Here is a 17,954-nt window from a genome sequence, read left to right as displayed (position 1 = left end):
ATGTTTTCAAATACGAGACCTGGGGCTTCAAATAAAAGCAGCAAGTGAAAATTTTAAAACCTGAAGAATTTCATCATTCAACATCTACTTATGCAAAGGAACTCCTTGCCAAAGCACGCTACAGAGGCCAAAAGTTTACATGGGCTGAAAACAGATCAAAACCATTATAGGGAAACAATTATTCTTACAGTCTTACCGAGTACTATGCAAATTCTCTATCAGTTATTTATAATAATCTGCTCTCAAAAACCCTACTCAAAATATGAAGAGCAAATGTTATTTATGACTACAACTGGATGTTCCATTGGACAAAATACGTTCTACTCCTAGGATTTTTTTATGTGCTCTTTGATACTGATACAGATGTGATTTGTTTACTTTCCCAGTTTAGCACCAGCATCACTGAGGATGGATGATGTCTAACTTGGCAATCTGGCACTTCAGATTTGGACACTTCGGAGATTGTGCTTGTTGTCCAAGTGGCAAGAACTAAGCAATTTTACGTTGTAGCTGACATTTCTTGGTGATATTTCAGGACAGTACTTGGCTTGTGCATTGGTCTGATGGCTCTGAGAGAGATGCAGTGAAAAAAACATTCCCCTTCTAGCTTGTCTAATCACTTCAGGGCTCATCATAACTATTGGCAAGGGGATTCACTTGGGAAGGTATTAGGGTTAGACGTTTTGTATAAGCTTGAAGACTACTTTTTAGAAGGACCTGCTGGGATGCCTGCAATTGTATACATGCAAGCATGTATGGCACAGCCTACAGAAAAGGCATTTTTCAGTCAGTCAGCTAATCTGACTTAAGTAAGAGCTCCTTTAATTGGCTGTGGGAAGTAATATTGATGCATTACCATGATGCATGAAGCTGTTATTGCAGAGTCCAACACCCAGTGCGACACCTTCCTCCCGAGTCTGACAGTCTCCCTAGAAACAAGAGGATAAATATTACACCTCAAACAACTTCCTAAGTTGAATTATTCTCCTTCCCCACCACATAGCCTGGGGCTCTGAAATTAGCAGGATGCTTTTGGTAAGGAACAATAGCAAGAAATTAAAATAGCTACCCTGTTGTCCAAATCCCATTCATTCCTATATATAGCATCTCTTGCCTCCTACAGGAACTAGGAGGACAAAGACCAGGATTCTGGAAAGCAGCTGTTTAACCCACAAAGGGACATAATATTATCTCAATGTAAAGACTCTTTATTTGTAGTCATAGTGTCAAACCCATTAGCCACAGACAATAAGACTCAGAGAGAGAAGTTGAAAGATGTTATCTATGTTCAACCAAAGGGAGAAAAACCTGAGTAAACCCAGTGTATGTGATCTCCAAAGGTCAGAATGATTAAAACTGCAGTAGCATTCTTCTCTTACACAGCAGACCTATAAACAGACTTCAGTTTCTCACTACCTGAAGCCTTGAGTGTAGTATTTCAAAACAGGTACCAAAGGTGACTTGCAAATTTACCTAAAACGACAGCATTAAGTTTTGCATCTACAATTCAGCTAAATAAAATAAATGCCTAGTTTTCTCTGTGTATCTGCTAATTTGCATGACTTTACAAACATGCTGGTTATACTTTTTAGGCAGACATGTAAGTTCTAAATAGTGCTGGTAAAAATCATCAGGCACTATTGGTCTTACCCAGATGAAAAACATTGTTAACGCTGGTCACTTGACGCAAGATTACCTGCTTCTCAGTACCTAAACGGGCACAAAAGAACCTGAGGTCTGATATCTCACTAAGAGCAGTCGGTCAGCTCATTCCATCAGGTAGAGGACCCGCTGCTCTGGCAGAGGAGCAATTTCAGTGTATTACTTCTAGTCCTACTGGGTTAGAAGCTGTATGCTACACAAGTATTACACCTTCTTTTTTCCCCTCCATCTGGAAAGCTAGATATCCTGAGGCTCAGGCAGCAACTGCAGAATAGCATACTGACTTTGTTTTAATCAAATCAGCTTGCAGACCAAGAGCGCTCTGATCTTGTCAGCAGATCATCAGTCCTGCTTCAAGTTAAGGAAAGCTGTTAAGCTGTTAAGGAGAGGCGTAGCTATTTGCCAGGCAAATATCGGCAAAGAACATTGTTATGGTGTAAAGATGCTATTTAAATACAGGAGAAAATGGGATCAGCTCTTGCCAATCAGCAGCACTACTGGATCTTGTTGAAGAGACTTTCTCAGAGGAAAAAAAGGCCTGACATTTACAAATTAAGACCTGAATTCTGTTGTCTTGGTAGGAAAAAGGCCAAGGCAATTCTGCAGGAACTGCATGATTATGTAATCACACAAGGAAAGCCTAGAAAAAAGCTTTAATAAACCTGAAGCTTAGCTTTTATTATAAACTAATTTCAAGTCTTCATACATCTTGCCTCATTTTCAACATCCTGTCATGCAACAATTCTCAACATTCACTTTGTGTTAATTTATGAGATAAATGGGTAGTGTGTTTTACAGAGGCTGGGACTTAAAAATCTAATTCATACTTTCAAATGTAAATAAACTGGAGGAGAAATGCCTTCTAACGTTACTCTCTTAGCCTTTAGTAATCTACTTTTGTTTTAGGCAACAAAACCTTTGTGTAGGAAGGCTCTAAAGCAGACTTGGCTACTCCCGATTATGTTAACTTGGCCTCAGAACATTCCCCTAGCAAATCAGCTTTCCCTAATTATAAAATATAACTTAGAATAGATCACTTCAGCTCACCTGTAAGTACTTCTAGATGTTATATAGCAATTTGTACAAATACAATGAAAGCAGTAACAAAAATCTTAAGAAAAAAGAACCACTTACAATCAACAATCTTGGCAGAACTTGTCTCATAACTTTTCATACAGAAATTAGATGTGAAACTAGATACAGTAGTTTTGACAAGATAATTTAGGTTTATTCAAACACAATCACTGAATTTGAATAAGCAGAATTATAGAAACAGTTTACAGTCAGTACCATAGTGACGAATCATGTCCAGAGCACACTATGACTATTACTACTGCCACCATTATTATTATTGTTGTTGTTGCCTAGTTCTGGTAACGATATGATGTCTAAAGCCTGCATCATGCTCCATGGCTGATTGTTTTGAGATGCGTAAGCCCAGTAATTAAGATGGTCTCTGACCTAGATTGTTTACAACCCACATGCAGGAGAAAAGAAAGCAGATAAACACAGGTAAGAACAGCAACCACAGCGCATTTAAATATTTTGTTAATATAATGGAAAAGGAGAGTTTTAAGATTATGAAGAGGGAAGGAAGCCTAAAGTAATACAATGCACAGAGGTGCAATATATACTGCAGTACGAAGAAGAAAGGGATGGCGGGAGGGATGGATGAATTGAAAGAAATAAGAGAGCAACTGGAGCAAAAGAACTTTACCAGTAGGTTTCTACTTTGCATTTGTCCCTTTACTTTCATTCTACCTTTCATGAAATTGCCATTTTAAGATTTTTAGACTTAGAACCAGGGATTCAACTGGTAGTGTGTCATCACAGAATTTCTGGGGGTCTGGATATACATCTTCCGCCAAATGAGAAAAGTACTGTTTTTGTGGCGGTGCAGTCTTTTAGCGCACCCTCAGTAGCACCTAAGATTCTGTGAAGTACAAGAGCTCTGACGTTTATAAGTGAGGCCGGTGTTCCTCTTTGTTCTCAGCCTACTGGCACACATGTACACAATATAAATTGCAGAGTCTTCTATATCTCCATATCTGGCTTTAGTACGTTCTGGTTCAATCTTAACATCAAATTCAGTAAACAGGAGAACTAACAGCAAGATTAACCTACCAGAATGAAGAGAAATGGGGAAGGAAATGAGCTACCTTTTCCAGACCAAGAGATGATGTTTTACCTTGCTATCTGAGTCTTTCTGCTGCCTACAGCTCTATGATTAGCTATTATATTGGCCAGATTAGCCCGATTACATCTCTCTTCTTTGGCCAAAGCAGACTCCCCTCCCCCCCCCCCCATCTTTCCATGAGTAAGACCCCATTAAATCACATATATCTGATATGACAACCTCAGTACTAATATCCTCGCACTCTTCTATGCTCTTAACAGGAAAACAATTGACTACTTCATTCTCATCCAATTATTTGGCACAGAGCAACCTTAAATCGTATCAATCTTATTAACATAGGAAGATGTCAAATGCAATTGCAGGAAACATTTCTGAAGGACAACATCCCTGCTTGTCAGAGGCCTGATTCTCATTCAAACTAGCCTCCCTTTATGTTATTTTGGCAGTGTAGCACTTATTGTGATCGTGAATCAGACCATCATTCAAGACGAAACCAGAATGCGCATTTGAGTCTATGATGGTGAGCAAAATGGCATGCTCTCCCTTTAGACTATCAAAGGTAAATATTTATTTTCCTAAGCTACAGGCTCTTCTCTGTAATTACAAGGTAAATGTGGGGCAACTACCATTTCTGAAGACAACGGTGTAGTTGTTGGTGTAAAACTCTAGATTCATTTTTCAATAAAATTGTACCACATCTGTACAAGATTAAATGCGATCAACATTGCTTTAAATGTCTCAGAAAACCACGAGAAACAGAAAAGATCCCCAAGAACAGCCAGTTCACCACTCCTAGGGCTTACAAAGGACCTTCTTCCTCTTTATGCTGCCAAATAATAAGTTTTCACCAAATGAACAATAAAAGAAAGCGTAAGATTTTAAGTACAAGTACTCAGAATATGATCAGTTGTGTTCTCTAGATAAACGTGTTTTATTTCCTTGTAAATGGAACTGAAAAATTAAGCTACTTGTCAAAGACAGCAGTATCTTAAAATTTTCTTACCTGTGCAATAAGCCAATCCACTAGTTTATTTGCAGGGATGACTGATTTGTAGGTCTTTAGGTGGTAGTCACGGTCTCTAATTAAGAAACAGAATTCAGGGAAAACCAGGACAAAAAGGAAAACATTTCTTTTACACTCTAAACCTACATATACTATTGTGACCTACTATTATGTAGTTGAGAAAAGAAGAATTATAGGTGGAAAAAATACGAGACTCCCAGCCACAAATAAATGAGAGAAAGAATAGGAAGCAGATACCCTTTTTCTCTAGAAGAAAGGACTGATTTTCAAACTTTTCTAACAACTTTAATTAGGAAGATATATTTCAGATCAATACTGAGCAGTGTTATTTGAAATGTCTCTAAATGTTGTTTCAAGCCATCTTCAGAGAGCTCATACTCCTGCCAGAGGCAACCAGGATAGATGTACTGAGTTGCATCTTTAACTCAGGCTAGAATATTACCACCACCAGTCCTGCTGAAAATCACATTCCTCTGGCTGGAAGTCATCTTCTAGTTTCCATCCTCAATCCACTCACATTGTTTACTTTTATTGGCTCAGTGCCAGCCCCATCTATACACTTAAATAGTTCTTACCTAGTCTTTACCCATAATGTATTCATTTACAGTGACCCTACATACTCCCTCTGTGCCCCCTTTCTCTTAGGCTCACTGAATTAACCACCTTTTAGCCTACTCTGTCAAGAGAGATTTTCCTGATTCTCCCCATCTGTTCAGGCTTTACTTCCTTCAGCAAAATACCACAGAGTAGCCAGATACAAATAGAGTACACAGTGTTCTTTCATGGCATTAGATAATTTCAGCCATTGTAAATTTAAAAAAAAAAAGTGTTGTATTTAGGTCTTGTAACACAACTTGCACCATCTCACACACAGTCCTTGTAGAGAGCAGCACTGAAATAAGGAAAAGAAACCCTATTGTAATTTGCTGCATTTAGCAGTTTTCTTCCATTCCTCTTCTCAGAGCCATGGAGATAATAGATGTTTTAAGTATTTCATAAAATATTTCTATGGAATTTTGATACAAATATAAGAGGACTATGCGGCTCAGGACATTGGGCTCTAACACCCTTCACCTCCAGGTCACTGGATTTAATCCAGCTCATGAGAAAATGAAAAGCTCTTTCCATTTTAAGGCTGTTTACTGGCCTGTGTGAAATAAGTTTTGTGGTCTTGATCCAGTTCCTAGCTCCACATCACAAAAGCCATTACCACAATTAATTTGCATTAATTGGCTCCCTCTTGTTGAGAGTCTCAGTAGAGAGGCCAAATGCTGAATGGCTATGAAGAATTAACGCCTTTCTCACTCTTGGAGGTGGTCCTTCTATTTCAAGCTTGAGGTCCACTGGCATGACTGTGGAAGGAAACTTTCACAGCCCCTGTGACTGTTTTACAGTCCAGCTGGATCTATACAGCAGCTCAAGAGAGACTTTATTCTTCAGTTCTGTCAAATCAATCTCTTTCATTAGCAGCACAACTTTTGATATTTCCTTTTTTCTAAAAATCTAAAGTCAAACCGCCATCTAGAACTCATCCTACTGATGTTTTCCTTTTACTAATCATCTATAGATACCAATATCTTGTGACTGGCTTTTGTAAATAGATGCAGCAGAAACGCCTGTGTGTTTCCAGAATGCAAGGTGTGAGAAATTAGAAAGGGAAACAGGACCAACCAACCAAGCAAACAAAAAAACAAACAAACCCCCAAACAAAACAACAACAAAAAATGACAGCATTTCCAGAAATACTCGTCCTCAGAACAAAAGCTTTCTTCATAGTGCTTACATATTTTTCAACTTGTCTTCCAGTAATGTGCTAAAACCAGCACAAAACTGTGGGAGTTTTCTGGGTACAATTTTATCTTGAGAAAATGTGCTTTTGAAACGTCAGAACAACAAAGCAAAGTATTAAAATATTGAGTACTAATGAGCGGGGTTTCCAGATTGTGAGAAGCAACTCCCAACATTTTAATACAGATGCTGACAGAGCTAGAGTTTTGAGTAAGCTGGCATCAGGGTCTTGGTCCAAGGCCCAGGCTTTCACTGCTTGTAGTTAAATGCTTGTCAGGATGAATATTTCAATATTAGTTCACTGACTTTTCCCCCCATTTCAATCTAGCCTGAAAAAGAGTAGAGCATGAATCATAGAATGTTATCCATGAGCTGTAGGTGAACACTCAAATATAGATGTATCTGAAATTTTGCAGAACCTTGCTGCCTCAGAGAAACAAGAGGAATATAATGTTCCTCACAGGGTCTAGCCCATCTACGCACTTAAGTATTGTCCATCACGTGTGTAAGTGTGAGCAAATTCTCCCACCTTCCCAAATTCCCCAAAGTAGATCAGATCAATATTCAGAACCTTCTCTACATCTAAGATTTTTCAAAATGTTTCACTTTTTATGTATCATCTCCCAAAGCAGCATGCTTTGCTTCCAGTGAGGTATGCTAGCATGACTGCCGGGATCAGCAGTCTGAAGGTGCCAGTTAAAGCAGTGGTCCAAAGACACAGCAGAAAGTAACAGGCTTTGCACAACTAACCTGGCTAAAAGCTACCTCCTTTAGGCTAACATTAGGCTTGTCAGAGGCAAAAAGACAGGATAATAAGATATGAAAGGATGACAGCCTAGGAGATTCAGTTTTCTAACAGGGAGATAAAAGGAAGAGCGAGTACGAAAGAGAATGGCAGGAAGAAGAGCCTGAACATACTGAGAATGTTAAGTCTGTCCAAAAGGATCCTAAAACTTCTGACGGTCTGCTATTTTCCACTGGTCATACACAGTTTAGATTCATGCTGTCACTAACACAGATTAATCTTGACATGAGAAGATTCTCCAGCTCAGATTCTATTACAAAAATAGCACACTGATAAAACACCACAAGACAGGCCTATGGTAGTTATTTTGTCCTTGTTGATTCCCTAAATCACAAGACTACATCTCTTTCAGTTTGTGAGTACCCTGAGGTCAGTGAAATTTTTTCAGCTTCACTTATAACTTTTCCTACTCTGCATGTGAACCGCCATCCTAAGGGGTGAAATGTGTATGTGCAAATACACACATGCATATATGAGGCTGTTTTGCTTACTAAGGGGTACATCGTGTTTTCCTGCTCTCTCCGCACCCTTCAGGCTAACTAAATTCTGTACTATTGCAGAATGGCTATTCTGGAAAAAAAACCAGAGATCTAGTTAGGCAAATTTATGACTGATGAACTGTATCTTTGCTGCTCCTTTTAGCATGACAATAACATCTCTCAGTGAAACATCTGTTGTACAATTCAGGAGCAAGAGGTCAGTTTCATTGAATTTGGGGCTCCAGCCACAGCCACCAGAGGTTTTTCTTCTTCCTCGTCAGTTTTTTGTATATATAAATGAAGTTCTCCTAAGTGAAAATGCCTGATTTCCAATTATAAACGCGTAAACAGAACACCTATATGGCTCAGGGTCGTTTCCATCATAGGCCAGAAATGTTCATCTGACGTCACAGTAAGGCAACAACATCTGAAAATCATCTCCTGGGATCTGGGAAGAGAGTTAATCAGCACTTGCAGATTATCTCAGTTCTTTAGCATTTATTTATACAGAGCTAAGTTCCAAAGATTTCCCCAAAAATTTCCAGGGTTTTTTCAATTTACAGATTCAGGTTTTATTCCACTTCAGACTGGATTTTGTTTGTTTATGATGCTTTGAATGGAAGAATCCTAGCACCACGCTGGAATCTGTTTACATTACTTTAGCATCTGTTTAGATTTTCTACAGCCCAAATAATACCGCAGCTACAATCACATTGCACAACCTGCCCTGAATCAGTAGCCGCTTATTAATCACACCCACTTTAACTCACAGAAAATGCCAGAGTACCAAATGAACTTGTGTCGCTAACAGCTCTTATGAACTGATAGAGGAAGCAAATGTCAGGAACCCAATAACACTGCTCGCTCTCTAACTCTCTCTCTCACTCTAACTCCAACTCTCCTCCCTGAACCCAGTTCCAACATCCTCCAGCAGAAGTACAACTACAGATCTAAACTGTGGAGATAGAAGTGCAGTAAAAGAGCCAAGAAAATGCAAAAAAATTACTGTTTATAATAAGAAAGAAGAAAGATTAATAGTTACATGTCATCCTTATAACAAAGCCAGGTAATAAATACAAGGGGATTATGAAGGTGAACTTACTTTACCACTGGAGTATACAGGCAGTGTAGTCGGCAGTAGAGCCTCACACCCTGAAGAAGGAAAGACAAATGGTATTACCATTTTTTCCCTTTTCAAAGAAATACTGGCTAGCTAAAGCTAGCAAAACCTGGACACTGATGTCTCTACTGTGCTGGTTTTGGCTGAGAAGGGGTTAATTCTCCTCACTGTGGGGGCTGGCTACCTTTCCAGCTTCCCGCGCTCTGCCGCGTGGCGGGGTGGGGGGGGGGGGTGGGGGGGGCAGGGCCACGGTGGGGGCGGCTGACCCCGACTGGCCAATGGCAGGTTCATTCCATACCATGTGACACCATGGCCAATATATTGAGGGGGGGCAGTGGCAGCGCGGAGGCGGCGCGGCGTCGGGTCGGCGGGCGGCAAGCAGCAAGGGGCTGCGGCGCGTGCGGTTTGTTCCGGCGGTTCGTTCCCCCTCTCCCCTCCCCTCCCCCCCTCCCCCGGGGCTTTGCGCCTCTCGTTGTTCTCCTTTACATTGCATTTCTACTGTTGTTTCTTTTAATTTTAATTATTAAACTGTTCTTACCCCAACCCACAAGCGTTACCCTTCTGATTCTCTCCCCCATCTACCGGTGGGGGAGTGAGCGAGCGACTGTGTGGGGCTGAGCTGCCGCTAAACCACAACATCTACTCAGCTGGAATTATCTATTGATGAACTTTTTTTCAAACCAGTTCCATTATCCTCTCTGTCAAACATTCTTTCCTCTTTCCCTGCCTCCAGAAAATTAAAAAATCTTTTCTTTTATCTCTAATGACCTCCATTCCAACATTTTCTCCGTTAATCCTTCCTCCTAATTAACCCATGAACTGATCTCCATAAGAGGAAATCTAATTTATTGAAAGGTATATGGGCAGATATGGGATCAACAGAAATCACTTAACATACAATTATCAGGAACGGCAGTTAAATATTGATCTCTTCTATCTCCATGAACCATAATGCCCAGATTTTCAGCAGACATGCTGTATTATGGCCTACTGTTTTCTTTCAAGACCTTTTGTTACTATATTAGGATTGTAATCAGCAGTCTTGGATTTGATTACAACTGTATTGTTATTTATTGAAAGCTTTGCTTCCTCTCCTTATAGTGATGGATAGCTTAATACAACAAAGATAAACAGCATTAGGGATCTCATATAGAACAGGTCAACAACATTCAGAGCTAGAGCAAACTCTTTTGATGCAAATCACAAGGTTCCAACTAAGAATGACAGTACAAACCTTGGACACGATGTCTTCCAATTCACTTCTTGGCTTGTACGTTCCATCATCATAGCGAAATCTGTACATCACCTGCTCATTCTTAAACTGGTGCTTATCTGAAACTAAAACATCAGTATGAAAATTAAAATTCGTCTTTTCTCTCCTTCCATGTTCTTCATAGGCCAGTTGGTACCTCTAAATCTAAGTATTTGCTGGTATCTCATTTTCTGAAGAGGGGACCCAGCTCTTCAAATTTCCCCTTATTGTGTACATAAATGCTTATGTTAACTTCTGAATAGCTCCACCCAGAAAAGCAGTTTTCTAAAATACTGCAGCTCCAATAAAATTGAAATATCTTCCTTGTACACGAGATCAAATTTATGTAAGGCTTTGGAAACAGTCCTTGTGAAGGTGATTGGGACCGTCTGACTTTTTTCAATGAGTTTTGAACAAAGTGCCTGCAAATTCCCACAAGAGTTGTCATAGCACTCAAGTAATTTTTGCAGTTGCCCAAAGTTCTGCAGAAGCGTGCTGGTGGGAGGAACTACAACTGGTAGAGGTATTCTTCTACCATGGTTCTTGTATTTACTAGTGAGTTCCCTCTAAAAATTAAAGAGTACTTTTGACAGACTGCTCTTTCACCCAGAACAGCCATTCTACAGCAAGGCAGTTAAAACCTTATTAGGTAGTGATACATACTGATAGGCTTTAAAGGCAAGGACACAAAAGATGTTTCACTGTGATAAGGAACCTTATCAAAAGAAGTGTTGGCCAAAATCAGAAAAGAGTTAAAAAAACATATCCAGTTTCAAGCAGATCTATCCAATGCACCAGACTGGAAGAGGGTTGAAGTCTATATCCAATTATATGTAGGTTTATCCTGTCTCTGCTCTAAGATAAACTATTTCAATAGAACACGGAGGTAGGGAACCCTCATACTGAAGATAACAAAGTAGTAAGTAGTCGAAATTATTTGTCTCATTGATTAGTAAATAAGTGGTAATTGTAACTAAAAAGTGCCAACTTTCAGTGTTTAAGTGTTCTAATTCAAAATAAGTAATAAAGTATCGTCCAGATTTTACAGTGTGTAGTATAGAAATGCCATTGTTCACAGCTTAATTTAATGGAGGCCATTTAAAACTATGCAGAGGAGAAGGAGGAAATCTGGAGAACAGCAAGCACTGCAGAGAGCAGATAAGGGGGCGTAGCTTAGTCACTTTCACCTTTCCTGCCTTTGCCAATGTAACAAAACCATGGCCAGATCTTTGTGCTGGGGCACCACTGAATATTTTGGATGCAGTATTTCACGGTGCAGACACAGCATTTGATGAACTGAGAGAAAAAAATTGATTTACACTACTTAAGATGCATCTTAGCATGAGTTTCATTAACCCGAAAAACTGATTGCACTGGATGACTAAAGACAATTAGACTGGGTCAGGCAGACTCAGAAGTATCAGGGCTCAGTTTGAGATTCAGTCTGCTCCTTGCAGAGTGGACAGGATAATTGTTTAGAAGGCAGAGATCAGAAATACGTACAGCCTTCCCTCATTACATAGGACACCCTGGTCTATGAATATGTAATTAAGATCCTGCTATTGGCGATATTTTTCCTTAATTTCACAGAGTAAAACAAAATTTGCAGGATCTGATGTATATCCTTTTTGTATACAGTGGAATGTCTAAGCTGTGTAAGCTATTGACTTCTTTGAGTGTCTGCATTCTCTGGATTTTGTATTTAAAAATTCATTTGAGAACTGAGTCTGCAGAAAGCATCTTTTGTGTCTGGCACACAGCAGATCAGGTTCTGCTCTCTGTGACAGGTACCAGAACTTCCACATCAGCAGTCTCAGATAAAATAGCCAGAATTAAAGGAGATACAGAGGAAATTGAGTGATAAAACACACAGAGCTCAGCATTTAGCAATATTCTGTGCCCCTGCTTCTTAGGCAGGCTGAGACATAAGCAGTTTTCACCTGACAGTCATGTTATGCCAAGTGAAAACAAAAGATAAAAGATATTGCCTAATGCAGAACAGGGGTAAGGGCTTCATTACGGTGCTTAAGTTCTTGCTACATTAGGAGACACATGATGGGATACTTTCATTTCTAATGATTTATCAAAATCTCAAGGGATATTTTCTTAAGTAAATGCAGCGCTGCAAATACCTTCCAATGTCTAGCGATAACTGTCATTAGAGACACTAACACCAGGAACTCTAACTAAAGGTAACATTAAAACCAAACCAAACGCATCTCACTCAGGGTGTTTGAAGAAGGGGAGCAGTAGCTACAACAACACAACATTTTTTGAGCTGCACATTGGTATTTGCAGAAAAAGGACACTGCTGAAAGTGTCCAAGTATAAAGTTATGGCAAGGTAAACAGTCATCATGACGTAACAAGTCTCAGGAGAGCTTTTTGCACCAACAGTGCAAGCGTACACATTCAGAACCTAGGGAAGTAAGGGTGTGAGTGCAAAAGAGCATTCTTCATCCAAAGCTGGATCCCTACACACTGAAGCCAGAGTGTTTCAGTTCTCCAAAGCCACAGTTAGGGCCAAGTACTCAAAAGCATTCAATGCTTTTGAGCTCATGCTCAAAGCCTTTCAAAGCCTGAATGTGCCTGAAAGTACGTCTTGGTACCTGGGGGTGGAAGTATATGTGCGTGAAGGATCATAGTAAGGCACATATTAGATTTCTCTATGTGTTAATTAAAAGAAGATAACAGACATCATTTCTTAACAGTGTCATTGTCACCTGAAGATAAGTTTGTGGAGCTGAGTTACCAAGAGATTAAAGCAAGACTAGCCTAATTAAATGGCTCCCCTGTTTAAATTAGTTTCCAAGAGATTGTACAGAAATGTAGACCATCTGTGACTGAAGGCCTATATGCCTTATTCCTCTGATGCGCATTCTGCAGCTAAACTCACCTGAAAGTGGAAATTGGGGTATTTGCTGTTAACTAGAATATGACTATGTTCCTCTGTCTGCATAACATAATATGAAAATAATAGGAAACAGCAAGACAACTCCGGATTTGAAGAACATAAGCTGGAGAAAGACCTTATTTTAGTTGAAACACAGATAGCATGGAAAATTTTCAAGCAAGCATCTTGTCATGCAGCACTTTTGTATGCACTATCTTTCTCTCTAAAATACCCCTCATCACAACACTTCAAGGTCATCTGCTGGGTATGATGAAGGAATATGGTGCATCACTGTTTTAAAGAGAGTCATTCTTGCCAAGTGAGCTGGAAAGAACAAATTCCACAACAAACACTCCATCGCCTCTTTTCTTTAAGACAAGCAGTCACATTAGAAGGAATGACTCATCATCTGGAAACCCTCACTCTGTTCATATCTGTGTTCCATTCTAAAAGAGCGCTGCTCAATTATTCTCTGCATTGCTGACGTTTCATATAGAAAGCTATATTTATTGACAACTACAGATTTTCAAACAAAGTACAAAGGAATATATGCCTGATACAGTCCACAACAAAGATGATGTGGAAAAATCGATCAACTGCAGGCACAAACACTTTCAGGATCACAAAAAGTCCTGTTTTCATGACATAAATTTGCCTACTCATTATTCCCAAAGTCATTAAACATTTTGAGGATTTGACAGGTATGGTACAGGAAAGTATTTTAATATCATGTGAACAGCTGCAGTCAGTTTTCCACCCTCATTTCCAGGCCATTACTGAAATCATAGAATCATAGAACCATTAACGTTGGAAAAGACCTCTAGGATCATCAAGTCCAAACGTCAGCCCAACACCACCATGCCTCCTAAACCATGCCCTGAAGTGCCATGTCTACATGTTTTTTTAACACCTCCGGGGATGGTGACTCCACCACCTCTCTGCGCAGCCTGTTCCAATGCCCAACCACACTTTCAATGAAGATATTTTTCCTAACATCCAATCTAAACCTCCCCTGATGCAGCTTGAGGCCATTTCATCTCATCCTATCGCTAGTAACTACGGAGAAGAGACCAACCCCCACCTCACTACAACCTCCTTTTAGGTAGCTGTAGAGAGCAATAAAGGTCCCCCCTCAGCCTCCTCTTCGCCAGGCTAAACCTCCCCCAGCTCCCTCAGCCGCCCCCCAGCACACTTGTGCTCCAGACCCTGCCCCAGCCCCGCTGCCCTTCTCTGGACACGCTCCAGCCCCTCAAGGGCCTTCTTGTCCCGAGGGGCCCAAACCTGAGCCCAGCATTCAAGGTGGGGCCTCACCAGTGCCGAGCACAGGGGCCCCATCCCTGCCCGGCTCCTGCTGGCCACACCAGTGCTGACACAAGCCCGGGGGCTGGTGGCCTCCTTGGCCACCTGGGCACTGCTGGCTCATGCCCAGCCGGCTGTCAGCCAGCACCCCCAGGGCCTTCTCCACCGGGCACTTTCCAGCCCCTCTGCCCCAGCCTGGAGCGTCGCCTGGGGTTGTTGTGCAGGACCTGGCACTTGGCCTTGTTAAATCTCATACAAATGACTTCAGCCTGTCCAGACCCCTCTGTGGAGCCTTCAGTCTCTGAATCTGAATTGAATCTGACATTTCTTTATGGCATGGCTCACTCACCATGATGAATAATTCCATTTTCCAATAGTGCCTGTCCCAGGTTGACCCCTTCCTCTGGTTTGCTTATCTCTCCAATCTCTGTGAGCCATGATACAAACTCACTGCAAAGGGAAGCAGAACAGAAAGAATTAGCTTTTTCACTCTGAATATAAGCAGACGTATGCCTCTGCAAGTCACCAGCCATTCACAGGAGACTCTCCTTGAACCAAGTGTGAAAACTGTTGTAAGTGATGATACCCCTACTAGGTTGCTTCATTTCCTACATTTCTGAAGGAAACGCTCTGCAAAAGATCTAGATCTCCTATCCATTACTTTTCCCACCGTCCCCCTTAGTTTTATGTAATTAGCATGCACACAAAAGGAAAGACTTGGCTTATCTATAAAGACAATAGAAATCCTTATGTTATTGACCAATCCAGACATCTAAGGGAGAAAAGGAAAGCAAGATTAATTTATGACCTTAAAAACAACAAGCTAGATAGCAGAGAAAACAGCTACTTCTACCCAAGCTATCCCTCCAAGCAGTGTTCATGGTCTGACTTAGTTACATATGCTCACCTTTCGTCACTGGGTCTGATTTCTGCTCACCCGCCCCCCCCAGTGGTGTAATTGCATTGGCTTTAATGGAATCGCAGTAAGACATGGGACAGAAGATTCAACCTACTGAATTCAAGCACAGAGCAGTAAGAGGGAGCACAAGTCCCACTGACAGGTTAATTTAAGGTCATTTACTGGAGTTGACACCTGGCAGATACATAAGCGATGCTTCTAATTTACAGACAAAAGGTGCTAAGTGTGTCTGCTCATGCAGCACAGAATACAAACGTCTCTGTGGTGAGGGGCAGAGCTGCACATATGGGCAGCATAAAAGCCAAAAATGGATAGATATGTAGGATGTTACTCAATCAGAAACAGTACAGAAAAATGGACATTGCAAGCCTCATGAATACAGCACTGCCAAAGCCCTAGGGGGCTGAGTTGTTTGCCAGGTTAATTAGCGATTATACTAGAAATGTGTTAAGTTCACAGCAAAGAACAAAAGGAATATATGAAAGTAGAGCAACATTTGGGAAATCTGAGTTCAATAAACCACTTGGGTGCTTGCCAATGTGCAGAAGGCTGCTGCTTATCAAAACCAGTATCCATGCCTCCACTTGCGGGCTCTAAATGAAATATTTTTAGTCTCTTCATGTTTATCAGAGATGACTCATCCAAGCTGTAGGTAGTATTTGCATTTTGCCTTTAGAACAACTTCAATACTGAAAACTTTGGTTTGCCGAGAGGCAACTCTGTACCCGTCATGGTGTAGAAAAAGAATCTATTCAACTATGCCAGGGGGATCCCATGGAAACCAGCAGTTTTGTAAAAGTCCTAAATCCAGAGTACTGTAGTGATGAGCCAAACTCTCTATCTCCTAAGAAAAGCTCATTCTCAATTTCTCAGTGATTCTGACCTGTTTCTAGAAGTATTTAAAAGCTGAAATAGAATATAAACTCAATAAGTTCAAGTTCAATATACAGCTGTATAAATAAATGCATGGGATATTTCTGAAGATATTAGCATTAGTTCATACTTTTTTCTGAAAACACATTTTATCTCTTGAATTATTAGATGCTATCTGATATCCAAAGGCCAAGAGAAAAAATATTTTTTGCGGCCTTAGCGTTACTCTCAGCTGCATGTAACAGAAAACCACTAAGTACGTCTCAGCACAGTTATTAGTGACTCCCTTAGGCAGGAATATCTGAACAAATGGATAGGTCACAGGCAATATGCATTGTTCAGGGAAGCCCCAGGAATGATACAGAAATTCTGCAAGTCATGACTCGATTGTACTGAGTTTCCTAGGGCTGTACCAACAAGCGACTGTTGAAAAGATATCAGCAGCGTTATTTTCTATGGGGAAGGCTGGAACATCAGCAGAAATAATGCTTTTGTCAGAGATCAGGATACCTGTAGGTATCTCAGTCTGGGCTCAGTTACCCGTTGGCAAAGTTAGGTCAAGTCCTCACGGCTGGAGCGTCAGGTGGCTGTCAAGTAAACTGAGGGCAATGAGCAGGACAGATTGTGGAGCATGTAAGAAAACAGACATTTTAATAGAAAAAGGAGTAGCAGGAAATCCCAGGTAATACTTGAGACTAAGCAAAATATCAGGGAATCCACAACCAACTCATACACATCAGCATTGGAATAACATAAATTTCTGATCTGGTACTTCTCGTTGCATGGAAAATAGGAAATGCTACATCATGCCTCCAAAACCAGAGCTTAAAGGTTTCAATTTGAATCCAGCAAGATCGGGGGGGGGGGGGATAGAAAAAAGCAACCAAATTTCCAAAAACCAATAATTTTTTTTCATAGCTGAAATATCACCAGCCTATGCCACCAGATTGCCTTCTGTCAGGCAGAAAGACAATTTACGGTTTCCTCACCCTGTACACACAAGGAATGCTGCCTGCAAACTGCCCTTACAGAGATCAGGGGAAGGGAAATGAATGGCTAATTTGCCTCTCAGAACTGCTTTCCTCCCACAGCTGATCATTTCAATCATAAACAGCTGGCGCGGAAAAGTCTTCTGAGGCCAACTAAAGTGTCTCCCTGCATGCCATCCAGGACATTTCCCCGCAACAATCTCACTGCTTCTATATCTAATCTCTGATCTGATTCGTCCATGGAGTCTCTCTTCTACTGCCTCATATATGTAATTCTTACGAATTATTTTGTAATATTTAGCCTGCGTGAAAGAGGTTTTTTTCCCAGCCAATAAAGCCCTATACTTCTAAAAAATGCATCAGGTCTCCTGATGCACAAAATTTCATTTGTGTCTGTTACATTCACAAACAGAAGACTTCTAAATTCAACCATGAGATTTGGACAGTTCTGCTGGATTTAAACATCACATGGTAAGCATTTGCTTGTATACAAAAGAGGATACAGGTTAGGCCACCAACAGCCCTGAGCTTGTGGGTGTTAAGGTATTTTTTCTTATTACTTTTGTTGATTTGAAACAGCTGTTACGAGTTACTGTACAATACAATGAGCTGTCGCTGTACAGCCTGTGTATGGCAAAACATTGAAATCAATGATTAATTTTAATAAATCACAACTGTAATGGGGGTTATGGCCTTTTCAATTAAGCTGCATCAA

At 40.6% G+C, this 17,954-nt stretch overlaps 1 protein-coding gene across 2 annotated transcripts in view; it reads right to left on the bottom strand.

Moving 5' to 3' along the window:
* Window positions 1-17,954, bottom strand: part of PREX1 (phosphatidylinositol-3,4,5-trisphosphate dependent Rac exchange factor 1) — a 174,091-nt gene that overhangs the window by 40,257 nt on the left and 115,880 nt on the right. For both annotated transcript variants that reach the window (XM_075109194.1, XM_075109195.1), the window contains exons 11-15: window positions 14,808-14,908; window positions 10,250-10,353; window positions 8,998-9,047; window positions 4,803-4,878; window positions 857-929 (exon numbers count right to left, since the gene is read on the bottom strand). In XM_075109194.1, coding sequence (XP_074965295.1) covers window positions 857-929; window positions 4,803-4,878; window positions 8,998-9,047; window positions 10,250-10,353; window positions 14,808-14,908 — 404 coding nt within the window. The remainder of the gene's footprint in view (window positions 1-856; window positions 930-4,802; window positions 4,879-8,997; window positions 9,048-10,249; window positions 10,354-14,807; window positions 14,909-17,954) is intronic.

Source organism: Phalacrocorax aristotelis, chromosome 13 (genome assembly GCF_949628215.1).
Source record: "Phalacrocorax aristotelis chromosome 13, bGulAri2.1, whole genome shotgun sequence".
Lineage (NCBI taxonomy): Eukaryota > Metazoa > Chordata > Aves > Suliformes > Phalacrocoracidae > Phalacrocorax > Phalacrocorax aristotelis.
Note: the sequence above shows the minus strand (reverse complement) of the source record. Positions and strands in the feature narration are given on the sequence as shown.